Source organism: Erinaceus europaeus, chromosome 15, assembly GCF_950295315.1.
Source record: "Erinaceus europaeus chromosome 15, mEriEur2.1, whole genome shotgun sequence".
Taxonomy (NCBI): Eukaryota; Metazoa; Chordata; class Mammalia; order Eulipotyphla; family Erinaceidae; genus Erinaceus; species Erinaceus europaeus.
This window is the reverse complement of record NC_080176.1, coordinates 80,913,592-80,925,940: the sequence shown is the minus strand read 5'-3', so window position 1 is coordinate 80,925,940 and position 12,349 is coordinate 80,913,592. Positions and strand designations below refer to the sequence as shown.

The following is a 12,349-nucleotide window of genomic DNA, read 5'->3' as shown; positions in this document are numbered from 1 at the left end:
GTTTGCAAAATATAACTGGATAGTAATGAACATGTAATAAGCATTTGTCTGTTTTGTTGTTGTTGTTGTTTGCTTGTTTGTTTAAGGATCTACTAACTAGTTTTTATTGAAATTTCTCAGGCAACTTTGGAGTTTCTGAGTCTCCAAATTTGGATCATAGCCTCTCTCTCTTAAGCATTCTATCCAATAAGTACACATAGCCTTTAACTTTAAAGGAAAAATTAAAGCTAAAACATGTTTATCACCATTGCAATGAAGCTAAGAGTGTTTTCTCTACATTCACTATATACTGGAACCATTTCCCTAGCCATCTCAGCACACAAAATATATCACCAAATCAATCTCTATCATGTGCTAATATAATCTTCCATACATAAAATAGTAACTGAGTATATTACAGAATTCCAAATATTTATTGAGATTTAAACCTCTCTCTTCCCAATCTATGGCTGACACACATGGAAAAAAATCTTAAATAAAAACTCAGAAAATATGCATATACTATAAAAGGCGAGAAAGCCAGGCGAATGATGCAATGCTTCCCATCTAAAATACATTTACCATCCCCCCGTCTGCTCTGCTCTTAGTGATGTGTGCAACAGTCAGCAGTTTTGACACCATCATCCAAACTCCAAATGCACTAAACTATTTTATCTTCTCAAAGACAACAAGATGATGATTAAAAAACTGTTTTCTCAGCACCTTACTGATTTAACACCTATAATTCCTGCACCATCCTCTGATTTTATCGAACTGGGTAAAAGTACTAGTTGTGTTTTTTTTTTTCCACTTTGTTTTGTTTATTATTTGAAAAACTTACAGATGTGATTCATAGTCATGAACAGCATCTTTTACTGTTACAAAATCGGTTTTTCGTATTTATATATGAAATGTTTATATCAATACTGAAAGAAACATCTGCAGTCACGAGAGACAATGTTTACACATAAAGATTGATTCAAATGAATGGGCTGTGTTCAGATAATTGAGTTTATTATTTATTTTGATGAAGCTGAAGGCCACTTTCACAGGGTTCATTTCTAAAGGTGGGCTGCATGTTTATAGACTCCTACAGTTTCTCCTAGAGTAATTAAAATATTTTCTATCCTGGATCCAATGTTTGCCTTTCAATAAGAAGCACTTTTAGAATACAATTTCCCAAATACTATGTATAAATTTATTAGGAACCCAACAATAAGCTACTTTTAAAGGAGACACAAAGGAAAAAAAAAATCACCCATTATCATTTGAATTACATTAAATGCACATTAAATTAGCATTAAATCTAGGAAAAAATGGCAGGTAGAAATATTATTCTACTTATAAAAATTCTCTATAAGAAGCCCATCTCAAACTTAAACACGTGATCGCTTAAAACTGCCCCCTTCACTTTGGCACAGCTGAACCAGCACAGAAGTTACACATGACTTAGATAATTCTTAAGGAACATGTCTGCTTCAGATTTTAAAGATGGGGTGGTAAATTGATAGCATTAGTACATTAAGATATAGAAAAATAACCAGGCATTTACTTAAAATGCCTACAGCAAAAAAGAGATTGGGGAAAACAAATTCTCCACAGTCTTTGAAGTGTGTAGAACTTGTGTCCTTGAAAAAGATATCTTGCATCAAAGGAATCTCAATTCTTTCAAATATCTTCCTGAAACAAATACTGTATTCCAACATTTTGTACATTTTTATGGCCCAGAAGAACAGCTTATCCATGTCCCTGAAGCTGTGTTCTCTCTTAGATATAAACTGAAACAGCATTCCATTGCTTGACCACTTTTTTCTTATCTCCATGTTTAATTTCCTTCCTGTAGCTCCAACTGGAAGGCAATCAGTATATTCTGCAGGAGCTTAAGACTGTGAGGCAGTGAGATGGACCTGGATTTAGTGGAGATTGGAGCTCCAAAATAAATATATCACCGTGTCTCAAATAAAAAAGAAATGATATTCTTCTGTACAAATCAGAAGAGATCATTTAAAAACAAAACAAAATCAACAACAATGAATAGACAGCAACTTTTTTTTTCCATACCTACACAAACATCTCAAAATGACTGCAAACTTAAAGGATTTTTTTTTTCCTTACTGGGGACACTTTCTGACTTATTGGCTAAAGAATGGTTGAGGTTGCCTTAAACCATAGTTGCTTGGATTGCCAAGGGGCACCTTAGGGGCAGGGCTTTCTAAGGATTTATATATTGCTAAATAAAATGTATTTGCTAACCAACAGCAATAGAAATTCTGTTGTATTCTAGTGTCTAGCAAGCTGAGAACCTTACTGTAAATTAAAAGGATCCCAAGTCTTGTTTTGTTTGGCTTTGAGGATATGCACAAAGTCCCAGGTATTTTTTCCTCCCTATGGCAAGTTGATTCACCTCTCCCCAGAAGTAAGAAATACCACAAAGGGAAATACAGGGCATCCTAGACTCACAGATAACATACACTTGGGCACTCCTTACTTACATAGCTTAGGTGCCTCTGCAGGTATTGAGAGTTGCTATCTATTCACAAACCACAGAACATCTCTGTTTACCAAAAAAGTCTTCCAAACCCAGAGTTTGTGGTCAGTGCAGTCCCTTGGTCACACTGAAAGAAGGTTATACTATTTTTCCCTCAAGGCAGAAACTATTAGAAAGAGAGAAGTATTTACAACCAGAATTTCTCTAGCCAGTGGAGTTCTTGTCTTTTGTGGTGGATGTGTTGTCTTTTCTTTTCCTTTCTTTCTTTTCTATATTTTTCCTGTGTTTTGTTCCTCAGTGCATGGGGCTACAGGAAGGGTCATGAGTATAAGCTCTCCTGGCCAGTCCCGTACATGTCTGCCAGCCTTTTGAAGCGGGGTCCCCAATCACTCAGGTAGTCATAATTCTGGTCCGAGTTCGAGCTGATGGACTCTAGAGAGCTCAGGGACTCAGCCACTGAGCCATTGCCCTCGAAGGCATAGGTCTGCAGGGAGTCATAGGGAGGAGCCCCGGGGTCCACATCAGCCTCCTTCAGTCGCTCCCAGATGAACTCCCGGAAGATAACATTGTCTGGGAGGCTCTTGAAGGCTGGCCTGCTGAGGAACTGCATCTCAGGGGTCACGTCCCTGCGGGCCTTGGTGTCACGGATGACATTGAGGTTCCTCAGTGCAGCCATGTCGAAGGCCTCAGTGTCTTCTTCTCCTCCACCCTCATCGTCATAGCGCACAATGTTCTCTCTGATGTCACGCTCCTCGTCGAAAATGAGGGGCTCTTTCTTCCTTCTCCTCATGGTGATGATGAGAAGGATGAGCACTGAGACAGGGAGACAGTGAAGGGAGAGTGTCAGCAAGCCAGCCAGTGACCTTCTGGTTTTCAAAGTCAATGACATAAAGTTCCAAAGTGCAAGGCCCTTTCCTATGATAATATTCTTGCACAGACCTTGCAAACTCTTATCTTTGGTAGTTGACAAGGTCTTGGATATAAGTGTAAGTCTTTTCACAGATTAGTGGTGTGAACTAGGAAAGAAGCTTAAACTAAATCAGCCTGTGTGTGTGCGTGCGTGTGCGTGTGCGTGTGTGTGTATTGAAGAAACAATTCTATTGTCCAGTGATCATCTGAGAGGTCCCTGCTCTGGGACACTGCTGGGCCAGTCACTTCAGAGGCCTATGGTCTGTGAGATCAATAGCCAAATAGTTTTTACCAAGAATGTGTCATATTGTGAGTTTCTTGATAAAGCAAACCAGAGATAAACCACCGGCCTCATGTCTGCAGAAGTATGCTCTAAGATGGCAAGAAACCTTAATAAGCCTCAGTCCTTGTGCTATTTCTGCAAATAGATGACATCTGACTCTGCAGAGTAAGAGACCATATTTTGATACCCTGTGATATTCTTCCTCTTACATGTAACTAGGCTGTCTCCTTTTATCTCTGCTAGCAAAATGATGTATCTCTTTGTGAGCATATATTCTACTTGTACCTATTGTAGATAACTAAGACCAAAGCTTCAGAACTGTGAGGATAGCATTCAACAAAATTGGATGCTCTCTCGAGGTTTGAATTCTCAGTTTGCTCTGGATAATCTCAATGGCAAATCTCTTTATGAAATGCTTCACAGTGAAGACTATTTTTCAGTTGATGTCATATATCTGATAATAATAGCCAGCTCCTTGTCCATAGGCTGGATGAAAGACACTGGGGAAAATATAATTAGATATAGCCAAATGCTAGTTCCTTTGGGGTGCACTAGTGAAATCTTTATTGTATCTCTTCACCAACTAAGAAGGTAGCAACGCTCCTTCATCCTGGGAAGCTGAGATCCTAGGCAGTGACTCAGACATTTTTGCCCTTTAGTTACATTGGATTTCATAGCGGTAGATGTGATCACATTGCTAAAAGTTACTTTAAAACACTGCTCTAGGACCAGAGAGATATTTCAGCCTTTTAGAGGCCCAACTTACATGCCTACATCCCAAAGTTCAATTCCTAGCGGCACTACCATTTGCCAGAGCTACACACTGTTTTGACTTGCTTCCTGCTATGTATATTCATATTCTTTAAAAAATAAAATTAAATAAGGTGCTCTCAACATTAAACCCTCTTATACACCTGTGTAGAGTTGTTATTTCCTTCTTCACTCCTTCCAAAGTATTTACACAAAGTATTTAAATAGAAGGAAGAGTACAGGGAAAAGTAATAATTTCAAAGCCAATAGAGATGATTTTTAAGTCCTTTAATTGCTGGAAATGTTTGGGATCTTTTCAAACAAGTGTAATTTCAGAAGGAGATAAACATCAGCCTTTGTTTGACATTTTTGAAGAAGCTCTGCTGCTAAGTGAAACCAAGCCTGTTAGACCACACACAAAGATGAAAAGTTTATCATAATCACAACATTTTCTGTATGAAATACTAAAATTGGTTTCCATGTGTTATGTCTAGAGAGACTACAAGGTGTAGAGTTTACACTGTTACCTAAAGATTGACTGAACCAATCAATCATCACTTCAACATTAGGAAGTTCCCTTCTTAGACAAAAATGAAAAAATTAAATGATAAGGCTCGTGGTTGCATCAGAAGGCAAGGAACAGCTGTAGTGACTAATGATTGGATTTAAGTAAATTGTCTTAGCTGTATTTATTTATCTATTTATTTATTTATTTGCCTCCAGAGTTATTGCTGGGACTCGATGCCAGCATTATGAGTCCACTGTTCCTGGTGGCCCAGTTTTTCCATTCTATTGCATAGAACACAGAGAAATTGAGAGAGAAAAAAAAGAGAGAGACACTCAAGATCTGCTTCTCTGCTAATGAAGCTCCCCAGCTATACAGGTGAGGAGACCAGGGCTCAAACTCAGATCCATGTATGAGTCTTTGCACTTAGTACTATGCCTGTTTAACATGGTGTGCTATCATCTGGCCGCAGTTAATTATTTTTAACAATTCTACACTAACAAAAACATTCCACTCTTTCAGACTACAGATGACATAAGCTCTATGAACTGAGAGCACATCAAAGTTTATATCCCCTTGAATTTTCTGTACCTATTTTTTATATACAAAGATATTATCCCCATTTTGTTTTCACTGGCCTCCCCCCCACACCCCCATGCCGCCGACAATAGCTAGGTCCCATAGGTTGGGACTTATTTTCTCTGACTATTTTACAAAACAGTTTGAAATGTTAATATGTAAGTAGTTTATAAGGTTTTAGGGTAGCCCTGATGTACTTGAAAATTAAATGTTATACAAACATGGGTAGTTATACAAACATGGGTAGTTCAGAGTGATTCAACACGATAACCCAGGTGAAGCAGTGCCCATCTTCTTGATCAGCTTGAAATAAAGGAAAAATTGAACCACTCATTTGATGTTTTAATTTTATTTATTGTTTTTTTTATCTTTATTTATTGGATAGATAACAGCCAGCAATCGAGAGGGTAGGGGAGGGGAGAGAGAGAGAGAGAGAGAGAGAGAGAGAGGGAGAGAGAGAGACCTGCAGCACTGCTTCACCACTCGCAAAGCTTTCCCCCTGTATGTGGGGACTGAGGGCTCAGATTATTGACTGGTTTTATAAGTGTTATTTGTTTATTTTGGATAGAGACAAAGAGCGATTCAACGGGGAGGGGGAAAGAAAGAGGGAAATAGAAAAAGACATACCTACAGGCCAGCATCACTGATCCTGAAGCTTCTCTTTGCAGATGGAGACATGTGGGAGGAGGGCTCTTTAATGGGTGCACACTTTAATGGGTGCATTCACCCGGCCTCACCCAGTTATTTGATATTAAAGAAAGTATTGACAGTGAAAATCATATGCCTTCTAAGTTTTTGCCGGTGATATGCTTTTCCATCATTACCAACAGGTGACTGATGAACCCATTTTTATTAAAGACCCTTGGGTCATAGTAGATAAAACTTGTTCTATATGGTGTAAGGATCCGGGTTCGAGCCCTTGACTCCCCACCTGCAGGGGAGTCGCTTCACAAGCCGTGAAGTAGGTCTGCAGGTGTCTATCTCTCTCTCCCCCTCTCTGTCTTTCCCTCCTCTCTCCATTTCTCTTTGTCCTATCCAACAACGAAGACAGACAACAATAATAACTGCAACAATAAAACAAGGGCAACAACAAAAAAGGGAATAAATAAATTAATTTAAAAAAAACTTGATCTATGGTTATTTCCCTTTCCTCATCCATTTGATCCTGCCTCAGTTACTGAGTAATAATCTTTACTTAAGGAATGAGGTTTTACAAAATGAAATATGGGGCTGGGCAGTGGTGCACCTGGTAGAGCACACATGTTAAAACATCCAAGGACATATGTTCAAGTCCTTGGTCTCCACCTGCAGGAAAAGTTTCAGAGATGGTGAAGTGCTGCTACAGTGTTCTTTCTCCCTTTCTCTCTCTTTACCTCCTTCCCTCCCCTCCCCCTTTTAGCTCCCTTTATTGATTTCTCTATGTTTCTATCCAAATAAGAAACAATGTTAAATATTTTCTTAGGTGAGATACACTTCTGAGATTTTCTGGTCTTCTCCTTACCTCCATTTATTATCTTTAAATGTTCGCAGTTGGTTTCACTAAAATGGCAGATATGTAGTTCCAAAAGCTCTTGTCTGCACATCATTCATTTATCATTCTGTTTCCATAGTAATTTGCTAATCACCATCCTGCTCTTGTATGTACTTATAGAGCCCTAACTCTTGTCCTTTCTATTCTGAGAATCAAGATTTCTAGCACTCCAAAGCCATTATATTTTCAGACTGTTCTAAGAAAAAAAAAAAAAAAAAACCTTTCTTTTGTAGCACTCGTGTATGAATGAATAGTCTTGAAAACTATTCTGTAGGTTTGGTCTGAAAAGAGTCTTGGATCAAAGCACAATCTTTCTATGTATCAGTTATGTGGCCTTGTGCAAGGAAGTCAAAGTAAAATAAACATTAGTGTTCATAGGGTGGGCAAAGAGGGAAACCACTGAGAAACATTGAGAGTGACAGAATACTAGACATTAGTCGGTGTACCATAGGGGCTCTGTTGTGTCGTGTGGCCTATGAAAACCACTAATTCACTTTTCCATGAACAGGAGCTTGGCAGCGATACAGTCAGTAAAGCACACAAGTCACCCAGTGTCAGGGCCAAAGTGCAAGTCCCTGGTCTCCCCCTGCAAAGGGGAAGCTTCAGGAGCTGTGGTGCAGGCTGTAGATGTCTCTCTTTTCCTCTCTTAGACCATTTTTCTGTGTCTCTATCGTAATAAATAATAAAAAGAAAACATAGTCAATAGAAGTAGTGGATTCAGCATGCAGGCACTGAGCCCTAGTGATAACCCTGGTGGCGAAAACCAAAAATAAGCAAATACCCTCCCCCCAGAACAAAAAACATTAATATACCAAGGGATAAGCTTGTTTTCGTACTCAGACCAAGGAAAAATATAGAAGGCAGCATGATAGAAGGTGTGTCACATATATGATAAAAGTATGTGTGCTCATGATAAAGTCAGAGAGAAAGAGAGCACACACACAGAGTTAGCTAAGGTAATACATGAAGGTCTGTCACAGGAAGTATATATGACCCAGATAGCAGCTTCATGGGGTACAGTTTTTTTTTTCTCTCACTTAATTTTTGCTTTAGACAAAAGAACTCTACTCCCTTCCTTGGCCAGTGTAATACAGTGAAATCATCCTGCATCTGTCTGTAGAGCCGCTCTACCTTGTACACAGCATGAGGAGGTGAGTAACTCCACAGAAAGTAACCAACAGACAACTGTTAAGTTCAGAGAAAGACTTATCAGTAGACTTTAAGACAAATAAATCGAACAGGATTACTTTAGACTCAGGCACAACTTTAGTTTCTAAGGCATTTTGACAATTCTCTCCTCAAATAAAATTAGTTGTGATAGAAAGAAAGTGAAAGCTAATGAGATTTCTTCTCTAGGGGTCAGAGTGAGACAGAGTGCTGACACAGCTACTAGAGATGGTTCCACGGCATGGGTGGGAAGCAGAATGAGAAATTAATGACACATACTGGAGAGAAAACACAAGACAGAAAAATGCCCAACTGACTATTAAAAAGAAACAGGTCATCTCCATCAGGAACAATATAATGGCCTCTGATGTGGGCCCCTACGGGGTCTCACCCTCAGTGTGGATCACAATGGTAGGGACTGTCCTATTTTCCGAAGGGAGGTTGGGCCCAAATCCTCTACCGCTTGAGGAAGATGAGTCTGGCAATGGGTGCAGCCTAGAACCTTCCTATCTATGACCACAGAATGTGAGCTCAGACTTATAGGGATTTAGAGGTTACAAAGGCCCCAGATCATATCAGTGGGGCTGACAATTAAAGCCATTTAAATAATTTCCCCAGATGTGGGAGCTACTCTCTTCCCTGATCCAGCTTTCTAGCCCTATTTTCAACCCTGACACTAGCTCCCCAGGTAATATCTTTGGCCTACCTGCATGTTAGCTGTTGGGCTCAGGCAAAAATTAGTAATCATGGGGCCCTGGAATATACCTAAAATAAAAACCTATTAACTTTTTCCCAAAATGGAGACCTAAAATCTCACCTGCTATATTCATACCTTTAGGTTCCAAATAATTAAGCAATTTGTTCTTCTTTATATCTTTTTTATATTTATTTATTTATTCCCTTTTTGTTGCCCTCATTGTTTTCTTGTTGTAGTTATTATTATTGTCACCATTGTTGTATAGAACAGAGAGAAATGGAGAGAAGAGGGGAAGACAGAGAGGGGGAGGGAAAGGTAGACACCTGCAGACCTGCTTCGCCGCTTGTGAAGTGACCCTCCAGCAGGTGGGGGTGCGGGGCTTGAACCTGGATCCTTATGCCAGTCCTTGCGCTTGGCACCACCTGTGCTTAACCCGCTGCACTACAGCCCGACTCCCTCTTCTTTATATCTTAATGCTTTCTCACACACCAAGCTGCAGATGCTACCATGATGCCAACCTGAATTCCTCAGGCAGAGGATCTCACCAATGTATCCTGAAGCCCCGTCTCTCCGGAGGCCCGCCCCACTAGGGAAAGAGAGAGACAGGCTGGGAGTATGGATTGACCTGTCAATGCCCATGTCAAGCAGAGAAGCAATTACAGAGGCCAGACCTTCCACCTTCTGCATCCCATAATGACCTTGGTTTCATACTTCCAGAAGGATAAGAATAGGAACGATTAAATAACTTAAAAAAAAAAATGAGTAGACATCACAGGAACAGAGGCAACTAGATGTGCTTTTAATCTAAGCAAGACTTTTCAAAGTTCTCAATTTTACCTAATATGCTTAAAACAAATCTCATCCTAGATATGTTACATTAAACAACTAGTTCTGGTTTTGCCACTGCTAGGACGTCACCACTGCATGGAGACTATTTCAGGTAGAAAGAGAAGCAGAGAGGGAGACAGACACAACAGTGAAGCTTTGCCCAGTGCAACGGGACCCATTTCAAAGCTGGCTTGTGTGTATGGTAAACAAGGCATCCCATCAGGTGAACTCTCTTGCCAGTCCACCTTCTTTCATATATTCTATTGAAATGTAATTTCTCATTACCAAAAGCTTGCTTTTTTTGACATGGAACCCTCGTATTGGGTCAAGTGACATTCTAGAGCACTTCTGTGGGAGTTAGAAGCAAACCCAACCATGTACTGAGAGCCTATGCCCTCAAGCTTACCTTGAAGAGCTGAGAAAAAATGTGAAGTGTTTTAGAAGGTTAGACAATTTAACATTTGGATGACTTGGGAGAATATTAATTTCCGACTACTTGAGCACGTATAAAAAATAAATTTTAACCTTTACGTAGAACAAGTATTAACTGCCCTTCAGTGACTGTGGAGATAATCTCTGTAGTAAAAAGAATATTTTCTGCCTAAGTAAGCACAAGGTAATATGCTTTATCATATGTCTTTTCTGTCACATAGACTATATTTCTGAGAGGAGACACAGGGGAAGTAGGTCTAGTCGTGTAGACACTAGGGTCTTCACTTGTGTTGGTTGTTAACAAAGCCACATATCATATGCTTCCTACTTACCATATACATTAGGTCGTGCCATAAAATAGTGCACAGAGAGGTCGACACAAATTGCATTTCCTCAGAGAACTTGGGAGATTAAATGGGGCACATCTGAATTGACAATGCAACTGAAGTTTGAAAGTAGAATTCAAATATTTCAAAGCTGTAAAGTTTGACTACCTAGTAAAATATTCTAGGGGAAACAGTCAGATTAAGAAGATTTGAGTGCAGAGGACTAAGGATCAGGGATACAGGTAGGGACATTATATGGAAGCAAATAAAATGGACAGAATCTGAGAGCCAAGAGGAGAGGGAAGATGTCAAGACCCTGCAGAACCCAGAAACACAGCTTGCTCTATTATTTTTGGCACAGCTGGGGTACACAATTTCACTACCTCCAGACCAACTTTTTTTCACTTATACAGGCACAGAGAGGAAGAGAGACACAGTGGAGCTTCCCTCCACCCTCCCACCTCCCCAAGTGGGGCTTGAAGTTGGATTATGTGCATGGCAAGACACATTCAAGCAAGTGAACTGTCTGAACCCCAAGGCAGAGTGCTTTAAGGAATGCATTATGGGAAGAGATTTAATTTTTGAACAATCATTATGATTAGATTATGAATAAAAAGAGGGGCTGGGCTGTAGGGTAGCTAGTTCAGTGCATACCTTACCAGGTTCAAGTCTCCACTACACTGGTGTGTGTGGGGGGGGGGCTTCATGAGTGGTGACCCACATAGTCAACGACTGCCACCTCTCCAGATTCAAAGGAGGTCTCGAAACTTTACATCAGGCTCAACCTGATGCTGTTGACTGGCTACGGAAGAAGGGCAAACGCTAGAAGAAGAATGAGTGGTGAAGCAGGTCTGTAGGTGTCTCTCTCTCTCCTTCTTTATCTCCCCCTCCCCTCTTGATTTCTGGCTGTCTCTATACAATAAATAAATAAAGATAAAAACATTTTTAAAAAAGGCTAGCAAAGCAGCACTGTTCTCCCCAAAGGGAGAAAATTATAAGAAAAGATTAAGAGAAATATGACAGTGTAGACCACACACCATATTATAAACTAATAGTATAAACTTTTTCTTTCTAAAGTTTTTATTATCTATTGGATAGAGACAGCCAGAAATTGAGAGGAGACAGAGGGGGAGATAAAGAGAGACACCTGCAGTGCTACTTCATGAAGCCTTCCCCCTGCAGGTGGGGACCGGGGGTTCAAACCTGAGTCCTGCACATTTAACATATGCACTCACCACCTGGCCCCTAGGACTCGTTTTTTCCTAAACTTCGCTGTGCTCTGTGACAGACACTTGCCCCAGTACATACACAGGAATATTTTCTTTACAGAATCATTTCATTTTATTTCAGTCCCATTTTCCTAACCACCTTCATAGAAATTAGCCATAAAATTATTGGTTCCTAGGAACTACTAAGAAGTCCATGTCTCCAATAATTTCCTGTCATCTAATGTCTATATTATAAAAGATGATATTTTAAAGTCACGAAGTTTTTCTGTAAGAAAAATTATGATTGATCTCTAAGCTGATGAATTCAATACCTCATAATCATCTGGAATTCTCTGCTTTGAAATTCCTATACTTGCATGTGTCAGAACTCCTGAAAGTTTAAGTTAAAGTTTGGCACTTGTCGCCACTGGTGCCACCTTGATGGCTATGCAGTAGAGCACAAGACCACAGCAGAGCTGAAAATCTCTGGTCTTTTTATATCTGAACTCTGAGGAACCAGCTACCCAGCTGCTCAAAAGGATTCATCACTGTGGCAGGGAATGGACTTGACTGAGCACTGACAGTGAAGGCCTGTGCTGCTGTTCTGACAGAGACTCACAGGAAATTGTGCCTGATGAAACTATGCTGTGCTCCTTCAAGGATGCAG

General features: G+C 39.9%; 1 protein-coding gene across 4 annotated transcripts in view; it reads right to left on the bottom strand.

Annotated features, from left to right (window-relative positions):
* Window positions 1-972: 972 nt before the first annotated feature.
* CDH7 (cadherin 7) overlaps window positions 973-12,349 on the bottom strand; it is a 200,216-nt gene continuing 188,839 nt past the window's right edge. For all 4 annotated transcript variants that reach the window (XM_060174012.1, XM_007523824.3, XM_060174010.1 and 1 more), the window contains one exon: window positions 973-3,280. In XM_060174012.1, coding sequence (XP_060029995.1) covers window positions 2,787-3,280 — 494 coding nt within the window. In that variant the 3' untranslated portion in view covers window positions 973-2,786. The remainder of the gene's footprint in view (window positions 3,281-12,349) is intronic.